At 42.2% G+C, this 21,038-nt stretch overlaps 2 protein-coding genes across 6 annotated transcripts in view; one reads left to right on the top strand and one right to left on the bottom strand.

Annotated features, from left to right (window-relative positions):
• The window catches only part of SRGAP2 (SLIT-ROBO Rho GTPase activating protein 2), a 251,180-nt gene extending 246,867 nt beyond the window's left edge, over positions 1-4,313 (bottom strand). For 3 of the 4 annotated variants that reach the window (XM_074222516.1, XM_074222518.1, XM_074222523.1), the window contains exons 1-2: positions 3,772-3,854; positions 1,909-2,828 (exon numbers count right to left, since the gene is read on the bottom strand). In XM_074222516.1, the coding sequence (XP_074078617.1) occupies positions 1,909-1,975 (67 nt within the window). In that variant the 5' untranslated portion in view covers positions 1,976-2,828; positions 3,772-3,854. Of the gene's footprint in view, positions 1-1,908; positions 2,829-3,771; positions 3,855-4,214 lie in introns of those variants that run through there. The other variant, XM_074222517.1, reaches the window with a different exon arrangement.
• Positions 4,314-4,520: 207 nt separating this feature from the next.
• Positions 4,521-19,139, top strand: FAM72A (family with sequence similarity 72 member A). 2 transcript variants are annotated; one of them, XM_074222528.1, is made up of 5 exons: positions 4,521-4,557; positions 5,419-5,669; positions 7,353-7,430; positions 11,543-11,667; positions 17,679-19,139. In XM_074222528.1, the coding sequence occupies exons 2-5, from the start codon at positions 5,518-5,520 to the stop codon at positions 17,771-17,773; spliced, it is 450 nt and encodes a 149-aa protein (XP_074078629.1). In that variant the 5' UTR covers positions 4,521-4,557; positions 5,419-5,517; the 3' UTR covers positions 17,774-19,139. The 2 variants fall into 2 exon arrangements, with proteins under 2 accessions (XP_074078629.1, XP_074078628.1); XM_074222527.1 differs by lacking the exon at positions 4,521-4,557 and having other exon boundaries at positions 4,585-5,669.
• The last annotated feature ends 1,899 nt before the right edge of the window (positions 19,140-21,038 follow it).

The raw sequence follows: 21,038 nt of genomic DNA, 5'->3' as shown, positions 1-21,038 counted from the left end.
TCTCTGAGACACACAGGAGAATTTTCAGAATTCCTTTACCAACTGGATCAGTCATTAAAATGGTTCTATTAACACCTTTCAATCCCCAAGCTTCCTAAAAATATAGGTGTAAAATCACTTTGCACCCTTAGTTAAATGGGGTGCTTCTAAAGAGAGCCTAGAAAAGTGGAAGTGATTAACTCTATGGAAACAGTTCTGAACAGGATGTGAAGGAGAGGGAACAGACCTGGTTAGAAGAAGGGGGATTCCAACCAGCAGAATGCAGTCAATCTGGACAGGACACAAAAGGCCAGTGGCCTATTGTTTGCAAAAAGAGTGAGGGCTTATCAACGTGGACAGGAGGCCAAGACCTCACTCAATTCTAACTCGAAGCCACACCCCTCCTGAGCCCAGCACAACTGGATCTAGGATTTAGTTAGTTCCCTATCCTTGCAGTAAACCTACTGGGGCTTTCAGTCAATGGATGAAAGACCTTTCAGAGCACACTCTGGAGGCGAACTTACTGAGAAGATAAAGAGATCCCAGCATGGTAGGAACTGCAAATTAAGCCTCTCCAGCAAAAGTGATCAACTGGCTTCTCATTTTTAAACCCTTCCAAGCACTGACTGGAGGAAGGAAGGATTACAAAGCTCTCCCCAAGTCCTCACTGTTGTGAAAAGGTTTCCTAACATAGACAGGGAGAGGAGGAGGGAACACTTCCCTCTACCCTGAAACAAAGGAAAACCTAGATTTCCAGCCATGTGTTACAACATTCAAGGCCTATTTCCCATCCCCCAGCTGATGTCTCACCAGACTGAGGCACGAGGCTATCTCCAGTGACCGATGAGCTGGTTAGATTGGGTAGCCACATAAATGTAGGTTGTGTGGTCCTCATTAACAGGTAGGAATCCAGGAAATGAAAGGCAGGGAGGAATCTGGGAAGGAGCTATAGGAATGGGGATTCACTAGTCAAGTCTATCAGTGGACATAGGAGAACCAAATCCTGGTCACTTGCCTCTCTGCAAATTCATATTTTCATTCCTGTTTTGCAGGAAAAAAAAAAAAATTGAGGGTTTAAAATTTTTTTAAAAAAGGAAAAGAACAAAAGGTTAAACGTCTATCTTTCTTTCCCTTTTCCAGAATCATAATCCTGGGGGATACACAATTCAATTTAAAATCCATTCCACCTAAACAAATTCAGAGGTGGAGGGGCAAAGGATGAAGGTGGGTGCTTTGATTTCTACTGTCCACATAACGGGCTGATCCTAGATGAAGCTGGACTACTACCTGGAATCTGGTAGGTATACCTAACCGCAGAAGATGTTTCTGGACTGTATCTCTTATGGCATAGTGAGCCTTAACGTTTTAAAATAGCTGCAGTAGGGTGAAAAAATACCAAGGGGGGGGAACCACCCTCATAAACCTGATCTCAGCGCAAGCTTTTCAAATAGAACACCTCCTCTAGGTTGCCTTTCTCAGTCCTGATTAGTCTCCAACCGGTGAAATGCATATCCAAACACCTGTCAGATTTCAATCATTCTAAAGACAGGAACCCAAAGGCAAATCGCCCCTTTTCTGCTTCCAAGGACCACGTGCCCCTCCCCCATGGAGGCTAGGCTAGGTAAGGGGGGCACTTACAGCGATGGCCCCGGGCCCTACCGGCAGACCTTAAAAAGCTCTGGAAAATCTCCATCGGTGCCTGTGGCCCCTAGCCCTGCCATCCTAGCCGGGTACACACCCTCCTCGGCCCCTCACCTCGGCAATGTTCTCTGAATAAAAACTCCCCACCTGCTCCATCCAGGGAAATGAAACCTTCCCAACTAGCCACAATAGACTATATTTAAATTTCTGAATGCACATGCATATTTATATAAAGTACAAGATAGACCTGCACGGAAGTGGTTATTTTTTAAAACAAAAATCACCTACCTTTGACCTGAGTATCGTATTCCGCTATGATCTCCTTATCCTTTTTGAATTTCGCCGGAGACGTCATGTTTCCTTCCTAATTCTGATCCCGAACGGATAGATCCACCCGAAATAAAATCGGCCGGCGCCGATGACAATCCCCAAGGCCTGCCCTTGGCGGGGCGGCAGGGTCTCCGGGCAGGGTCCGCTCCGGGCGCCTCAGTCCGTAGGAAGGCTGCCGGCGGGGGAGGCGGCAGCAGGCGGCCAGCGCGGCGGGAACATGCAGAGGCTGGGGGGCGGGGGCCGGGGCGGAGCGGCGGCGGCTGCCTAGGGTCGGGCCGGGGGCCGCAGCATCGGCCGGGGAGCCGCAGCCCGGGAGGCCGTCCTGGCCACGGACATCAACGGCACAGGCGGGGAGTGCAAGTCCTTCCGCGCAACATGGTGTGGGGTGCGGGGCTCGGCGTGCGCCTGACGGTGACGGTGTCGGTGTCGGGGCCGGAGCGAGGCTGGGCGTGTGTGCCTGTGTGTCTGTCTGTCTGCCTGGGTGGGGGGTGGATGGGTGGAAGGGTGGGTGATGGGTGGGTGGGTGGAAGGGTGGAAGGGTGGATGGAAGGGTGGAAGGGTGGATGGAAGGGTGGATGGGTGGATGGATGGATGGAAGGATGGATGGAAGGGTGGAAGGATGGGTGGATGGGTGGATGGATGGATGGAAGGATGGATGGATGGATGGGTGGATGGATGGATGGATGGATGGAAGGATGGATGGATGGATGGATGGATGGATGGGTGGGTGGATGGATGGATGGGTGGATGGGGTGGTCCGATGGCTGCTTTTTTGTTTTGTTGGGTGTTACGGGCTCCCGAGATGATGCAAATCAAATCCCAAAAGAGAGCAGCGGCGGCAATGCAGGATCGGAAGTGGTTTTCTTCGGTTCACTTGCCTGTAAATGCAGGAAGAGGTGGGGAGGGGGAAGAAGAGGATGGAGAAGGGGGAATCAGCCAAAGAGCAGTACCCACAGGCAGGCTGGGGGTGGGGGAGCCCGAGCCCCAGTCACCTCCAGCCCAGGAGGGTGGGCAGGAGGGAGGTGCGGCAAGGTCGAGACCAAGGAGAAGCTCCCTCGGAATTTAAAGAGACAAAATCCCTTCAGAGCATCAGCTCCGGCGGGGCGGGGGGCGGCTGCGGGGGGCTCGGCCCGAGCCCGCCCGCCCGGACCTCCCAGGCCCCTCACGGCCCCGCCCCAGCATCAAAGGGCCGTGGCTGGGGGGCTGGGGGGCACGGGAGGGGGCGCGGGCGCGGGCCACAACTTTTCTCCCCTTCCTCTCCGGGCTGCTGTTTCGGGTCCCGAGCTCCCTGGGCAGCAGGGGTAAAGGGCGGGGGGTGCGAGGTCGGGCGCGGGGGACCCTCCGCTGCCCCGGCTTCATCCCGAGGGAAAACGTGGCGGCGGAGGCAGGAAGCGGGGCCGCCCGGCGCCGCGGGGCCAGCCCGGCCCGGGCACTCCTCCGGACCCCGCGTCCCTCTCCCCTGCGGGCGCGCTCTCCAGGTGCTCCCCCCTGGAGGCGCCGGCAGAAGGGGGCTCCGGCGGGCCGAGCTGGGCTCCGGGGCCGGCCCGGGGAGGCCGGGGGGCGCCGGGGCGAGCGCGGCGCGGGGCGCGGGGGGACGCTGCCGCCTGCCGGGCTCCCGGGGCGGCGGGGAAGGGGCCGCCCGGCCGGCCGGGGGGCTGTCACGTGCCGGCGGCCGGCCCCGGGGGCCCGGGGAGCCGGGCCGGGCCGGACCGGGCGGGCGGCCGCGCGCGGGCCGCCCCGGGGCCGCTGTCCGCCGCCCGCCCCGGCCCCGCTTCCCTCCGGGGCCGGCAGGGAGGAAGGGGAGAGGGAGCGAGCCTTTACCTGGCTCCGGCGCGGCTGGGTCCCCGGCCCGGGAACGCTGCCCTCCTCAGTTCCCGCCCATCCACCCGCTACTTGGCGGCTCCCTTCCCTCCCCCACCCCCTCGCGAGCCTCGGCCTGCTCTACCAGGGAGCCGGCTAGCCAATCGTGGCCCGCCGCCTCTCGACTGACGGGCGCCGGAGCCATTGAAAAGAGCTGATCCCGCCCCAGAAGGGAGGCGGGCTGAAGAACCTATAGGGCGTGGCCCGTCGCGCGCGGGCGGAGTCTTGGCCCGAGCCCCACCCCTCCAGGCCTCCAACTAAAGTTAAAAAAAAAAAACAACTAGGGCGGTGGAAACCAGGCGCTCAGCAGCCACGCGCGAACTCGAGAGGGTCGGCGGAACCCATTGGGCCGCGACAAGGGGGCGAGGCGTTGCGGGGAATCTTCGCCAATAGAGAATTAGAACCTGAGGGAATGTCTAACGTCTTCCAATCGGAGGCTCTTTCCTTTTCGCCGGGCCGAAGCGAGGCCTCGCCCCAACCTCCGAGTTCTACCAATCGAGGCCGGAGGCGGGACCAAAGTCTTCCAACTGGCGAACGAAACCGAACGGGCCTCGTTGCCGGGGCGGGCCGTGCGAGGTTCTCCTCCACTCAGGTTCTTCACCTGGGGCCGGGCGTGCGGGACCTTCCAATGGGGGAAGAGGGCGTGTCCCGGCGTCCCCCCCAATAGGAGCGCGACGTTGGTAATTCAAACTGACAGCCGGTCGGGAAAGGGCCGGGAGGAGAGTGGGAACGGCGTGTCCGTGTCCGGTGAGCGGAGCCGCGCGAGGGCCGAGCCGAACCGCCCCGCCCCGCCCGGCCAGTCCGAGGGGAGAAGCCGCCGAGGGAGGCGGGCGGCGCGCTGCGGGCCCCGCTGCCCTGCGAGAGGCTGGGGCGGGGCCCAGGAGGGCCGGGCCGGGGTCCGCGCCGCCGCGCAGCGAGGCTCAGCTCCGCACCCCTCCGGGAGCCAGGCAGGGCCGGGTGGCGGCCCGAGGAGCCGCGCAGCCCCGGGGAGCTCCGCCCGCCGGCCGGGAGGCGGCCCGGGAGGGCCCGGGGGCGCGCTGCAGGGGCCGGCCCAGTGGAGGTGACGCGGCGGGCGCGGGCCGCCGCGTGGGGCAGGCCCGGAGACCAGGCCCGCCGGACCCCCGGCGCCCGCCGGGGCCCCGCGGGGGAGAGGAAGGGGAGGGCTAGCGGGCCGGGCCGCCCGGGAGAGGGGGCGCCCCAAGAGCCTGGGGGCAGCCCCGGGGTGAAGGCAGGAGAAAGGGGGGACAGCCAACTAGCAAGTGCTGACAGCTCCTCAGCTCATCCTATCCCACCCCCTCCCCTCCCATCCCACCCCCTCCCAGCCCACCCCTCCCATCCTATCCCACCCCCTCCCCTCCCAGCCCTCCCATCCCATCCCACCCCATCCTATCCCACCCCACCCCATCCACTCCCATCCTATCCCACCCCCTCCCCTCCCAGCCCTCCCATCCCATCCCACCCCCTCCCCACCCCTCCCAGCCCACCCCATCCTATCCCACCCCACCCCATCCACTCCCATCCTATCCCACCCCATCCCCTCCCATCCTCACCTCTGAGCAGCTGAGAGGAGAAGAAACTGGCCTCCCCCAACCTGGACCTCTCCCTCAGTCTGGGCAGAAGGTGTCACTTCTTGCTCAGGCCTGAGGCTTCTCTTCCCACCTTTGACTCTGGGCTTCCCGGACTGGCTTCCTCTTTCCCTGAGCCATCATGTCCACCAGCAATTATAGCTTCAAGAACCGGTGTGTGTCTATCCTGTGCTGCAAATTCTGTAAGCAAGTGCTCAGCTCTAGGGGCATGAAGGCTGTCTTGCTGGCAGACACTGAGATAGACCTTTATTCTACAGACATTCCTCCAACCAAGTAAGTCAAGCCAACTAGGAGAGAAGATTTCGTGTTCTCCTCTCCAAGGGGGAGGCTGGTCTTTAGGAGGCCAGTCTGTCCTGATACCCTTCTTTACTACTTAATCTCTCATGTAGGTTGCTGTTCCTGCCACTGCTGAACCCCTATGCTCTCTCTCCCATAGTTTCTGCTAACCACCATAACACAGAAATAAACTTTTTTATGTTCCTAAAAAAAAAAAACTGAGGACCAGTTGAGACTGGCCTTCTGGAAGACAACAATGAGGTTATCATTTTGGAGAACCAGCCTCTCCCAACCTTAGATTTAGTATCTGATGATCTCTTTGGAGCAAAACTGAGTGGGCTGAATGTCTGGACGTGGTCTGTGGTCTAGCCATATGATTCAAGACTCCAATTACAACTGTGAGACCACATGGCCTTTAAGTCTAAACTCTGGCCCTCCCTACTACTATTTCATTGCATCTAGGATTCAATGATGTAGTGCTCTTCATTATTTTCTAAACTTAGATCTTTATTGAACATGAAAATGTAGGAGTATTTTTGAGAGTGTAATGGACCTGAAGGATGACAAACAACTATTCTTCCCATTTAGGACAGAAACAAAGAAAATAGATTAAAACAGAAAGAACCACTTAGATTTACTATAATAATTTCACAATTATTGGTGAATGCTATAAAAAGTAACCAAATGGGAATCTTTTTATCTGTATTTAAAAAATAGGACAGATTCTGATCTGTTTATACTGGTTTAAGTCTGGTCCTATTTGCAGGCAAAGGAATGTATTGGATTACTTCTCACTAGCCTTAGAAACTAAGTTTTTCTTTTTAGAGAGACACACGCATACACACAAAGCCTTTTGTAACATCAATTCATGCATCCATATAGTAATCATGGTGATGAGCATATTATGATAATAGGTGTATGATGGTGATGATGCTCAAATTTATGTAGCACTTTATAGGGGGCAGAATTTTTTTCTCATGATACTAATGTGAGGTAGGTGGTATCAGTATTATCCCCAATTCTGCAGAAGAGAAATCTGAGACACAATGAAGTTACTCAACTTCTCCCAGAGTCAAAGGTTAGTCCATGGCAGAGCCAGACTTCTAACACCTGAGTCTAGTGCTCTGTCCACTCTTGGTTCATATTAGAGTTAGGGAAATAGAAGTTCAAAAAAGGCAAATGTTTTGCTGATGATCTTGCCAGTGCGTGTCAGCATCTAGAACAGAATCAGGGACCTTCATGTTGATTGCTGTTTTTGTTAGCTTATGAGAGATGGGAGTGTAAGAATGTTGAAATATATGTGGAAATGTGTATGTACAATATTCACCTGACTGTTCACTGCTGAGGGGAGGGGGGGTAGGAAGGGAAGGTGGGAGGGAATTATATAACTTAAAAATATGCTTATGCATGTAGATGAATGTTGAAAACCTTTCATAATATTTAATTGGAAAAAAATCAATTTGACAAAAGAAATATATGTGGATCAATGAATACTAGAAAGAAGAAAAAATGAAAGATTTATTAGAAGTTCAGATATTAATGAGATATAATGTTCTTCCTATAGGTAAGGGTGTAGACTAGATGACTCTTTAAGATCTCTTCTAGGCCTTTAAATCTATCAAATCAGTCCTGTTTCATTGATCAAAATAACTAACTATCCTTACATGTTTTCCCTTCTAGTGCTGTGGACTTCATTGGAACCTGTTATTTTACTGAAATCTGCCAATGCAAACTGAAGGACATTGCCTGTTTAAAATGGTAATTTATGATACTTTACCTGTGGATTGAGAGGACAAGTGTTGAAGCTGAATTAGTGAAATTCAAAGGATTTTAGCACTGGTTGCCACCTGTGGATTGAACTGTGGATTCCTATTCCCTGTGAAGGGCACACTGAAAACTGATTCAGAGAAAATAACTAGAGAAAAGTTTATTAAATTACAATTTAAATTATCATCAGTTCAGGATAAGTATGATGGAAAGATATACAAAGAAAGACAGCAGAGTGAAGTTCATAGTGCACTTGGAGTCAGGGATACCAGTCTTCAAATCCACCTGGACAGTTCCCTTAACCTCTATCTATCTTTAGTTTTGCCACCTGTAAAATTAGGAGGTCTGACTCAATAGCTTCTAAAGTCCCTTCCAGCTCTTAACTGTAAGATCCTATGAGAAGCAGTCATTGAAATAATTCACCTATTGACTGAGTTTAACATATGACCAGATAATAGAATGATTTGTGAAAAATTCAGATCTCTAACATTGGTTGGCTAACACTGAGAATTGTGAAAATTCTTGCAAATTCTACCATTCGTTGTATATTCGCTTTACTTTTTGAACATTTTCAAAAAACGGCAAGAATCTAAAATTAGAGCAGCCAGCCTGTATTTGGTTTGCAGGGACACATGTTGTCCTCCTCCTTCTCCATCTGGTGGATCAGTTCTTGGATGGCAACAGAGAATAAATACATAGAAGAACCTTCAATCACACTAGAACCTCAAGGTAGCAGAAACCTTGAACCTATGGGGCTAATGATGTTTGTTCAAAATAGTATCCAGGTATCTTACAGATCAAATTGAAAGCACTGTTGTGCCTTCTGAAAACCAACAGCTAAAGTGAGAGGCATCTATATTAATTTACTTTTGTGCCCTTGATGTATACATAATTCAGTTGATCTTATCATTAGATATGTGAAATACATAATACAGGTATGATTATTCTTGTGCTATAAATGAGGAAATGGAACTTCAGACAAGCTAATTCAAAGGAGAGTCATACTTGAATCTTGACTTTATGACACCAACTCCATTGTCTTTTCCACTATACCACACTACATTTTTACTTCTGGGTATCTAAAAAGAAGACATGTTAAATTTTTTGTTACTCAAGTCTATCTGGTCAGGATACTTTTGATATCATAATAGATAACTTCCATGAATGGAGCTGACCCAAAAAAATCAAAATCATCACTTGATGAGCAACCTTCTGACGAGTTCCTATAATCTTATATAACTCCTTGGAAGAAAATCTTTGATTCCAAACTCAGTCTTTGCAACTTGGTGGGACCTTCCAGAGCTTGTGTTCTACTTGGGATAACATTTTAAGAATTTGGAATCTCCTACAATGCAGGTAGCTTATGCTAAAGCATCAAGTGGAATTTTAGTGGAGTGTCTATAAAATTTTAAAAAAGTGCAAATGGGTTAGTTATATCAAAGAAATATTGCTTCAGAAATAATACTGCCTTTAGACAAAGAATGCTTTCTTAACATATTAAGGATGAACAAAGTATTAGCCAAGAAGTTTGGGAATGTAATAATATATTTGCTGCTATTTTACTTAGAATCTTAGAATTTAAAGAGAAGCAGAGGTTACCTAATCTAGGAATTTCAGTTGCACATCCCCATCAATAGTGCTTGAAAAATAATAGTGATATCTGAACTCCTACCCTCTACCCCCTCCCCCCATGTCCATTGCATTTGGGGGGAAGTTCTAATTCATAGGAAGTTTTTATTTAGGTCAGTTCATGAGATTTCCCTGTATCTTTTTGCCCTCTAAAGTAAGTCTTATCTCTTCTACATGATGGCTCCTAGCATATTTGAAGACTGCTTTCTGTTCCTACAGAGTACTCTCTTCTCTGGGCTGATTATCACCCATTACTTTTGCCCTTGCCCCATAAGGGTAAACAGAAGCTTCCTGGGACAGTCCATTAATTTTTTGGTATAGTTCTTTATTAGGAAGTTTTTCCTTAAATTGAGCCAAAATATCCTTCTCTGCAGTTTCCTTATATAGCATGGTTTTGAATAATGCTAAATCTGGATCATCCTCTTTAAGTCCAGTTTGTAAATGTCCTTTCTAAAATGTGACACCCAGTACTGTACACAGTACTCTAAAGTCTACATTTGACTTGAGTTTCTGCAAAATGTACATTGTACATCTGTTGATGCAGCCCAAAATCATGTATTCTTTTTTTGGCTGCCACATCACACTGATGATTCATACTGATCTTATAATTTCCCTTTCTCTTCCCCTTCCCCACCCTCCCACCCCCCATGAATGTGTTAGCTCCTTGACAGTAGGGACTTTTTGTTTTTGTCTTTCTTTCCACATCACCTAGCCCAGTATTTCACATCTATCATATCTTGTATACAGTAGGTACTTAATGTGAGTTGAATTAAATTGTTTGCTGGACTGAATAATCTGGTCTAGCAAAATCCTTATATCTTTTTCACACAAAGTGCCCTGTGTTCTCCCATTTCCCCTACTGCCCCACCCACAACTTTCTCCAACTAATCATACTGTACGTCTTTTTTAAACAAAGGTATGCTTTTAAATTTTATCTTGTCTGTGACCTACTATTTCAGCCAGTCATATTAGGAATAATAACTTATATTTGCAAAAAAATGCAAAGTGCTTTACTACTTCATCTTATTTGTACCTCAAAATGATGCTCTGAGATAAATACTTAAGGTATACAGCCCTATTTTTCAATTTGAGGAAACAGAGACTCAGAGGGCATAAAGAACTCGCCAGTCATCATACAGTCAGTAAAATTCAGATGCAGAATTTGAACCCATCTTCTTGACTCTAATACCAATATTCTTCCTAGTGTGCCATACTGCTTTTCCTGATTTCATTATCAAAAGTATTTAGTTATCACTCCAAATTTTATGTCAACTGCAAATTTGTTACATATGGTACCCATCACTATGATTATGTAACTATGACTATGACAATCATTAGAACAGTGTGACTTGAACTGGTTTATCTAGCTTAATATTTTACTTGTATTTTCTATTATTCTCAGATTATAGTTCAATTTCACTATACTAGAACTTCTTTTTTGGTTAGAAGCCATCTCAGAATATAGTCTTGTTATCTCTGTCCTTCCTTACACTTAGCATCAAGACACTATTTTCTTCACAGTTTATATTAAGTACAATTATTAATATTAATACATATATTATAATAGCATAATATAATTTTATATATATAACTGAAGAGTATTATATGATTGGATATATTGGAGAGAGCTTTCACTTTCTTGCATTATTTGGGAAGCCAGGTATTTGAGATAAGGATATTATTAAATTATTATTTGATAATATTTAGTAATTACAAATAAAAAATCTAGAAAGTATTTAGAAAAGAAAGAAAAAGAAAGAATATTGGACTAGGAGCCACAAAGATTCTTTTCAAATCCTGACTCTGCTGTTTCCTACCTTGTTTGAACTTGGGCTAGACATTTCACAGTGTGGGCTAGGTGTGGGCTAGATGACCTCTAAATCTGTGGTTCTCTGAACTCACTCCCAGAAGGGGGGGGGGGAATGTGTTATTGAGGGGTGTGAGGCAAAAAGGGATAAGGAATTGAGACCTAAATTATAGATAATCCACTTACATTGATTGAATTCATTCCATAGTTTTGCTACATAATATTAAACCCCACCACCACCACTGTGTCATGTCTCTACCAGATAGGTTCCTTCCTTATATCCCTTGGAGTTATAGCATAGCTAAGCTAGAGTCCCACATCCTCAGTTACCTCATTTGTAAACTAACAGGATTGGATTAAACTGTTGAGGGCTCCTCTAGGCCTAATACACTAATGATTATAGAGTCTCAAAATTTCAGAGTGGGACTAGAACTTGGAAGCCATCTAGTGCAATCTATCCCTAAATAAGCCTCTTCCACCATATTCCCCTTGTGTAACTTTAATTAAAGGTCCATTGGAATGTAAACAACTTGAGGACAAGGATTTTTCAATGTTGTCTGTTTAATTACTGCATTTATCCCAGGTTTAGGTTCTCTGTGAGCACATAACAAATATTTATTAAATGAATTAATATTACTCAAAAGGTGATTTTTTTTATCTGTTTTAGTGGAAATATTGTAGGTTACCATGTGATTGTTCCATGCAAACCCTGCCTTCTTTCCTGCAACAACGGACATTTCTGGATGTTTCATAGTCAGGCAGTTTTTGGTATCAACCGGTTAGACTCCACTGGTAAGAAATATTATCCACAGATTTCTCCGTCTTGTCAATAAAGCAAAATAATTCAAATTGTCATTGTCAGCTTCAATATTCTTTTGGTGTATCTTAGAAAGGTTAGAATAAAGCTAATTAAAATATTTAAAATCACTAGCTATCATTTGTTCCTGGGTGACTTTATAAAGTAAAGATGTCACTGCAGATTGAGCAAAGTAGTATGCATATAAAAATTAATCTAGTTTTAGCAATGACCTCTCTCAGGAAGCTCCCCCTAACCTAGATTATTAGACTTTGAGATAGCAATTTTCCTGCTTATGTTAAGTAAAACCCTGAGATCACTACTGAAATTTAAATCCTCTATTTTCAAGCATTCAATTATGGAGAGGATTGGCAAAAGTCCATAATCTTTTTTGTGCTTATTGTCTAAAGTTCAAAGTTGCTTAGATTATTTTAATTGATTAATATTTTAATTGTTCTGGTCTATTTTTCAACATACATTTTTACTCCAGGGAGTTTTTAAAAGAGCATTAGATTTAATAGCCATTTGGTTTCGTGTGTGTGTGTGTGTGTGTGTGTCTATATATATATGTATATATACATATATATAAAATCTCAGATTTAAAAACTGTTTTGATGTGATTTGATACTAAAGACTATAATCATTCTTCTGGTACTTTAGTGAAGACAATGTAAATATTTGACTCTTAAAACATTACCTTTACTAAGTATTTTGGCAAGAAATTATTCTGCCAACACTTTATAGATATTTATTTGAAACATTTTATATTGCTTAGAGTCATTCAATCTGTCATGTTAGTACATGTTCTAATTGTCTTATGTTATCTTGGCTTTGAAGAAAGCTGGGTCTGAGTCAGTACTAACACCAAAGTTTTTGCTTTTGTTTGTTTTGGTGGGATTTTTTTAAGGAAAAGAAATGGCTTAAAAATGGTAAAAATCTATTTCAGTGTCCAAAATGTGTGTCTTCAAACACTCCTCATACACCTTTTCTATAGACTGAGATTCAGTCTCATTATCTGGGACCTAACCTTGGTTCCCAAGCCATCATTCAAGATCCCAATTTAAGAATCTGGTAGTTAAAATAGACTGTTTGCACTTAAGTGCCAATTCCCTCCTGTGAGATTTAAGCTCCTAATTTACCCCCACACACACACACACAGATGTATATTTGTGCTAATCATGGGACACCTGGGACACATTAAGGGAAGTTTTTGCTTTCATACCATTTTTCTTGTACTCAAAACACGAGACACTTTTTTATTTACTTTAATATTGGTTAATTTTTTTAAAGATAAAAGCACTGCATTCTTCCATTCACATCAAATCTAATCCATGAGAAACAGATGTATCACAGGATTTCCTTCCTCCTTTCTTAACAGAGAAAGGAAGGTGCTGCTTCTTTCAGATCCATCTCTTAGTTTATTTTTCCTCCTTTGAAACAATTGTGCTAAACTATTAAGTATTGACTCCAAGAAGCCTTCATAGCACTGATATTGTAATTGAAGCAATTTTTTTTCTAGAAATTTGCTTCTGATGGCATGGAAACCTTGCTTGTAAGTCTCCTGGGTAAAAGGATCAAAGAAATATCCGTGAAACCTTAGAAGATTCCAGACTTCAAAATGATGTCTCTTCTAAACCCAACCCCACTTCAGGCAATATACTATTACAAACCTCTCCAGAAAGATCATTGTTTCCTTTATTATGGAGGATTCCCAGAGAAGCTTCCACAGTCCTCCTAGATATCCTGTTTTAATGTTTCAGAACTGGTAAAAGTCAGAAAGTTTTTCCTAACTCAGTGATTCCTCTATAAATGTATACTTTTTAAACCTAACACCATCCTCTTGTTGCTTTGCAGACTTTAGACATCTCCCAATCAACTATATCACACTGCCTTGAGTTAATACTTTCATTCTTTGTAAACCACCAAATTTAGTCTTACCGTCTTACTTTCACATGAGTGCTGCCTCCTGCATCCTAGAAAAATGGAAGCAATCAGAAATGAACTTCTTCAACTCCTCCATGTCCTCCATGTGTCCCAACTTCTATAGCTTCACCTTTTCTGTCTTCTTGATCTGTCTGTGTTTGAAGAGATGTTGACTTTCCTTAGATAGATCATACCCTCCAGCTACCACTTCATTTCTAGCCTCCCAACTCACCCTGGAATTATTCTACTTCTCATTCTTTCTTTCCATCTACCCTTTCTCACCACCCTGGCATCTTCAATCTTTTCCTCTCTATTGGCTACTTTAAATATGATCAGCTCGGGGTGACTAGGTGGTGCAGTGGATAAAGCACTGGCCCAGGAGTCAGGAGTACCTGGGTTCAAATCCAGTCTCAGACACTTAATAATTACCTAGCTGTATGGCCTTGGGCAAGCCACTTAACACCATTTGCCTTGCAGAAAAAAAAAATATGATCAGCTCTTCCTTGACCAAAAAGAAAATATTAGATCTAAGAGCTAGTTAATCTCTTGAGCTACTATATCACCTCTCCCTCCTTTCAGTTAGTCTCCAAGGAAGACAGGTATAAAGAGTATTCATTTACTTCCTCACTCCACAACCCCTGGCAAGTTTCAGTAATAGTTTCACAAATTTAGAAATGAAAAGAAACATCTATAGATCATCTAGGCCAACTTTCTTATTTTACAGATGAGGAAACTGAGTGAGGCCTTATGGAAGGTAACTCAGGTAATAAATGTCAGAATAGGGATTCAAGTTGAGATCCTCCTCTAAATCTAGTATTTTTTCCCCTTGTCCTATATTGTCCTCTTCATGCTAATGAAACTGCTCTCAAAGGTCATAAAAACTTTATAATTGACTAACCAATAACAACTACCCAATCCTCCTGTGGCTACCCAATAACATTTGATCCATATGATAACTTCTTCCTTTATTATTTTCTAAGATTTCTATGAAACCGAAACATTGCAGACCTTATGGAGCTGATGACAGCGACTCTTATCTCTTCTTGATCCTGATCTCTAAATGTAGAAGTTCTCCAAAACTCTACCCTTAGCTCTCTTGTTATCTATATACTCTGTGTGATTCCTATGCCTTTCATCTATTTCTTCTATGTAGATGACTCCTGAAATGTGCTCTCCACCTTCACCCTGTACCCACCTCCCACTTGAGCACCAGATTCAAATTTCTGACTCACTACTAGATATCTTTAGCTGCGTTTCCAGCAATCCAACCTTAATGTGTCCAAAACTGAATTAATCATATCGCAGATGAAATGGAATAACACTTGTAAAGTCCTTTGCAAACTTAAAATCACTATTCAAATATCATTATGTCGCTATTGATCCAGCACACGGTCATTTTTTGGGTGCTATGTCAAATTGACCTTGCTTTCTGCTAAAAAACTAATATTTTTTGCAAAAGCTGCTGTCTTAATCATACATTCTTCTATTCCCTAGTTGTATGATTGATTTTTTTAATCCAAGTATCGGATTTCACATTTTACCTATTAAATTTCACCTTATCAGATTCAGGTCATTTTTGATCCTATGTGTTAGCTCTCTTAAGCTTTGTGTTATCAATAGTTTGCCGTTGATGAGCTTCCCATTGTCCCTTCAACTAAGATACTGATAAACACATAAATAAAAGGTCCATAATGAAATCACAAGGGCACTCCACTAGAAACCTTCTCCTAGATTGACATTGATACATTTATCACTACTCTTCAGTTAAATCAACCATTTCCAAATCTGCCTGGCTACTATATACTATCATCTAGCCCATACTTCTTCCTCTACTAAGGATTTCATAGAGAATTTTGTGAAATCCAAATGTGCTTTGTTGGTGGCTTTCTAATCTCTAGGTCATACTCATTTAACCTTCCTTTTTTGGACAAGGTTATTATTAAACTAGTGACTCAGGGAAATATTGTAAGTATAGTTTACTCAATGCTTATCAAAACATTTATTGTCTCATGTTACTCTTGTGGAAAATATAGAAAATGTAAACTAGACAAAAATTTTGTTTGAATGGTTAGAAATAAAGAGTAGTCATTAATAGTTCAATGTCTGTTTAACCCTTTAACTATTGATTTGGATAAAGGCATGGATGTCAGGCTTATTGAATTGCATGGATAATTAACAAACTGAATGAAAAAAAATCATTCAAAAAAATCTGACAGGAAATTTGATAAGTATCAAATCCCATATTTGGGTTGAATCAACTTCAAACAAGATGAAGTGTGACTAGACAGCAGCTGATCTGAAAAAGATCTTTAAATGACCACATGCTTAGAAACCCCTTGTCATTGACATAGCAAATAAGAAAGTTAAAGTAATCAAGAGACCCAGCATCCAGGAATGGGTGATAGTACTACTATACTCTAGTCTGGTCAGATCATATCTGTAGTATTAAATATTGCTGAAACCCACAAGGCCTTCTCCAGAGCAATTGTTTAACAATATCCACCCCCCACCCCCGCCAATTCTCTAGTTTGTGTACTTGATTCATTTTAAACTAAAAAAAAATTTACATTGATTTCTGTTAAATTTTATCTTATATCTTATGTGGAAACTAAAGGCAGGGATAAACTCAAGAGAGTTCAGTGAAAGGCAACCCACCCAAGAGTTCACAGTTATCAGTCAGATTAGGGAACTCAGATCCAGAAAAGTTGAGTGGCTTGTCTTAAGGCCACACAGATAAAGAATGGCAGATTTACGATTTCATCCCAAATCTTCTAACTCCAAATCTAGCATTGTTTCCAAAGCTAATGAGTTCTTCCATATGTAGATGAGTTGAAGAACCTGGGAATGTCTTTTCTGGAGAAGAGGAGACTTGGCAAGGGATGTGATAGTTTTCTTCATATATATGAAGGGTTTTCAGATTGAAAAGGAACTAGATGAGCTCTGCTTGGTCATAGATCATAGGAACTGTAAGTAAAAATTGTGCAAAGGAGCAAAATCTTGATATGTTATAAGGAAAACCTTCAAAATAGAGCTAGCTTCACCAATGGTGCTATCTTTGTGTGTGTGTGTGTGTGTGTGTGTGTGTGTGTGTGTGTGTGTGTGTGTATTTATGTGAAATTTGAGTCTCAAAAGGTGACCACTATCTTTTCTACCTTTCTATTGCTATGATTTGATCCTATGACAGTTATTTTTTGTTTGTTTGGTTTTTGTTAGGTAATGGGGTGAGGTTGCTTTTGAACTCAGGTCCTCCTGACTCCAGGGCCAGTGCTCTATCCACTATGCCACCTAGCTACCCCTCTATGACAATTATTAAAAACTACTCACTTTGACAATAGAAAAACCTGCCACTTTCTGAGACAGTATCATATTAAACTGACACCAGAACCTTCCACACCTAAAAAAAAAAGGTTGCAAACATTTCCACTTTAATTGAAGGCACATATTCCAGTCCTGTTCTACCACCAACCAATCAGCCAATATCAGTAATGTGCTAGTCCTTGCCCTCAAGGAACTGACACTAATCACTCATCAAAAGGAAATACTGAACCAGAAAAGTGGGAGAAAATGAGTCCTTTGAGATCTCCAGGCTTGAAAAATCAAAGGAAAAAAATTAGAAAATTGTCAGACTATTAAGCTTGGCGGCCTAGCATTAAACTAAATGGATTCTTTAATATCACTTCCACTAGTAGAATTTTTAGAATTTAATTCCTAATTTAAATATAAATTTTAAAAGTTTAAATAGCTAACCTTCTATATCTTAGTATAAAATTTACTTTTGAAAAATTAAATCTGGAATAATGATATTGACTTGGTCAACAGCTACAATTTTGAAATATTTTTTTTTTTAAAGACCATTCTAGGTATCAGGACCAAAGAATCTGTGTGGTATAATGGAAATTGGAAAAGCAGAAAATCTGAGTTCAATTTCTGGCTTCACTAATTTCCTTTAACTTCAGACAAGTCACTTTAACTCTGTGGGCTTCAAATTCCTAATCTTCAAAATGAGATGGGGTTGGACTATCCTAGCTCTAAAAGCTATGAAAAGTAGCCAGACTTAAGTAATTTGATGACCTTATATTTTCAGGTGTTAATCTGCTACTTTGGGGCAACTTGCCAGAGGCAGAAGAAAGTACAGATGAAGACACATTAGACATTTCTGAGGAGGAATGTATTAGATGAATGGAAACAGTGATATGTATGTTGCATAAGAACTTTGTTTTTCCTATTTAAAAAAACCAAACATATTAATGAATGAACTTTAAAGCTGTAAATAAACAGACCAAAGGATATATTGACATTTTTTCTGAAAGAAAAAAAGATTTTATACATACACATATATATACTAATTGATTTATTCAACAGCTGCCTTTGTTTCTGTATAGTTACCAGGTGTGTTCATTTGGATTTTTTCATGCTAGTACATTCTTAAATTCAGGTAAGGAGATGATTCTCAAACTTTTTCAAGTGTCATTGTGTTCTCTTGTCTCATAATCTAAGGAAATTTTGGTGTCAAATAATTTTTGTTTTAAATTGTGAAGACAAGTGAAATGGTACTGACAGATAATCTAAGTCTTACTGAGTCTTAACAGGTAATAATAAAGCAGGCTGTCAGGTTTTCATAGGTATTAACTGTAACATTTCCAATCCAGAGCTAGAATCTTTATGAACTGGCAAGTGAAGTAAATGAAAACTTGCCCTATGTGGTAACATTCTCAGGAGGAATAATCTTGATTCCTTGCCAAGGAAGTCAGTTAAATAGATTTATTGAAGGGATTTCAATACCTACTGTTTTCAAATGTTGCATATCCTGCTTCATCAGAAGTCATTACAAATACCAGTTTATGATTGCTTCTGTCCATTTCTTCCCCCCCCCCTTCCCTTGCCTTCCTCAATAAATAATCAACTTCAGTTTCTAGGTGAATAGGTTTATCCCTCTAGTCACACACAAAAAAAGGTAAAACTAAGAAGTGATTTGCCTATCCCTTAATAAGTTGAGCAAATTTATTCCATACAAACAAACTGTTTTTAGAGCCTCTCAGGACTAAAAAAGTCAGGAAATGTTTGTATTCTTGTAATATGTAAAGCTTATGCCTATCATACTTTTGTAAATATCTCCATGGGAAGTTTTAAAGGATTTATTGATGCCTTTTGTTCACTTTCAGGTATATATGATACTATGACTCAGTGGGCCTCCCTTTGTAACAAACACTGTCTACCAGTATATGCCATATTCTATACTCACAGTCCCTTTCTTTTCTTTTCTACTGAAAGAAGAGTATTGCTCTTCTCTTCTTTGGAGTCACGATTTGTCATTACAATTACTCAAGATTCACCTTCATTTTAATGTTCTTTTCCCTTTATTGTTTACATTATTGTATATTTAACATTGTTTACTTAGTTGTACTTACTGTATATATTGTTTTCTTGCTTCTGCTTACTTCAATCTGCATCAGTTCATACAAGTTTTCCAAAGGAAACATTTGCTAATTGTAATTCCAAGACAGACTGCATTATAAATTTGCAAATAAATACTGTTCAATTGTTATATGCTAACATCTTCTTTTTAAAAATGGAACAAAAACATGTCCTTCCTCCTGGAGCTGCACAAATAGGATGTAAGAGATCAATATCCTTAACTATACTGCACACATTGGAACTTATCCTGGATGATGACATGTGACCACAATCCTCAAATTCAAGGTTAAATAAACTAGTAATAATAATAATGATAATAATAATAAAAATAATGGTATTTCTATTTTATAAGTCTGTGATTTTATTAGCTTTTGATATTTTTTCCACTGACACAGGTCACAACCCCTCTGTACCTTAATAGGTAGTTGTCATGAGCAATCTTGGTTATCTGGTAGACAACTCTCTAGTGTTATATCAACATACTTAATTCTTCAAAGATATTCAGTCACCAGGCTATTATCCTAGAGTCTTTTTCATATTGCTATATTTTCCATGTTCCTTCTCTGCTGTAACAGCCTTTCTTCAGAACTCAATTCATCTCCATATCACAATGAGGGGTTTGGACCCACAATTAGGGTATGAAGAGGGTAGGACTTTAACTGATGAGTAATTTTTTTAAAAAATAGTGATCAATAATAACTCAATGTTTTAAGGTTAACAACAACCCTGTGAGACAGGCAGTGCAGACATTATCCTCATTTTACAGAAGAGTTCAAATAGTCAAAACATTTTACAGATGAGGAAACTGAGGCTCGAGTGAAGAGACTTGTCCAAGGTCACATAAGCAGCAGTGTGGATCTACAAAGCCAAGTTCTAGCTCCAAATCCAACACTATAGTACCCCCAGTTTTTTCTCCAGGTCACAGAGCCAATAAGTGTCAGAACCAAGGTCTGAACATAAGTTTATACATTTTCCATTATACCACTGGTAATGAGAATTGAACTAAAAAATGGAAACCTTTTCCATGATAAACACCTCAAGCTAAGCTGTGGGATGCTTTTTTGAAATAGTACTAGTGGAATGTTTTTAATTCTAAAATTATCTAATAGTGTCAATGTCTCTTCTCCAAAAAACTAAGGAAGTTTAACCTAGAAGAAAACCTAGGGAGTTAGCAAGGAAGGGGGGAAGAAAAGCTTTCATGCAAAACTACAGCACTTGAAGTATCACCAGGAAGACAAGGGAGTGTCTTAGTTCTTTACACAATCCTCCTTACTGATTCAATTAGAGGAGATAAAAAGTTAAGAGCAGAAGGAGTGGCAAGAGCCTAATTTAATGGAGTCCCTCTGCTTTCTGTCCTGCATAAAGGCAATGATTAGCTAACTCTTCTAAGAGAAACCAAGCCAAGGAAGAAGACCCAAATGGCATTCCACTTCAACCTCCAAACATTCCTGCTACTCACTAAGCCTTTGGTTAAACAGTTTCAGTGAGAAATAACTGAAAATAATCATTTGATAGCCACCAAAGCTGAACTAGCAGAAGGACTTAAGTTTGACAAGATACTAGGATAAATAACTTTTAGGAAGGCATTATTGTGAATTTTTTTTTTCTAACAGGTTCATGCCCAGCTTTCCTTTGTAAGGAAACCAGAGCTAGGCTCTCTGAAGTTTAACAGACCTTAGATCTGCTGCAATTGCTAATATTGTGTCGAGACTTGTATTCAAATTGGTTCTACCTCTTATTTGCTATGGATAAATCAATTTTTCTAGACCTCAATTTATTCTAGTCAAATAGGAGCAATCTACTTTTGTAACAGGACCTTTTAAATCTTAGTTTTATACAAATTTATGTTGGATTTATGGACTCGTCAATATTACTACTATTAGTACAGATGCAATTTATCCATGGAATTTCATCTGGTGTGACTATTTATGCCTTTCCACAAATCCCCAGAAGTTCAACTTCTAGGTTTTTCAGTATTTCTTGGGTAATAGTGCAACATTAAGGGCTTTACTCATCAGACTGAATAAAG

Source organism: Macrotis lagotis, chromosome 2 (genome assembly GCF_037893015.1).
Source record: "Macrotis lagotis isolate mMagLag1 chromosome 2, bilby.v1.9.chrom.fasta, whole genome shotgun sequence".
NCBI lineage: Eukaryota > Metazoa > Chordata > Mammalia > Peramelemorphia > Peramelidae > Macrotis > Macrotis lagotis.
This window is presented reverse-complemented; position numbering and strand designations above follow the sequence as displayed.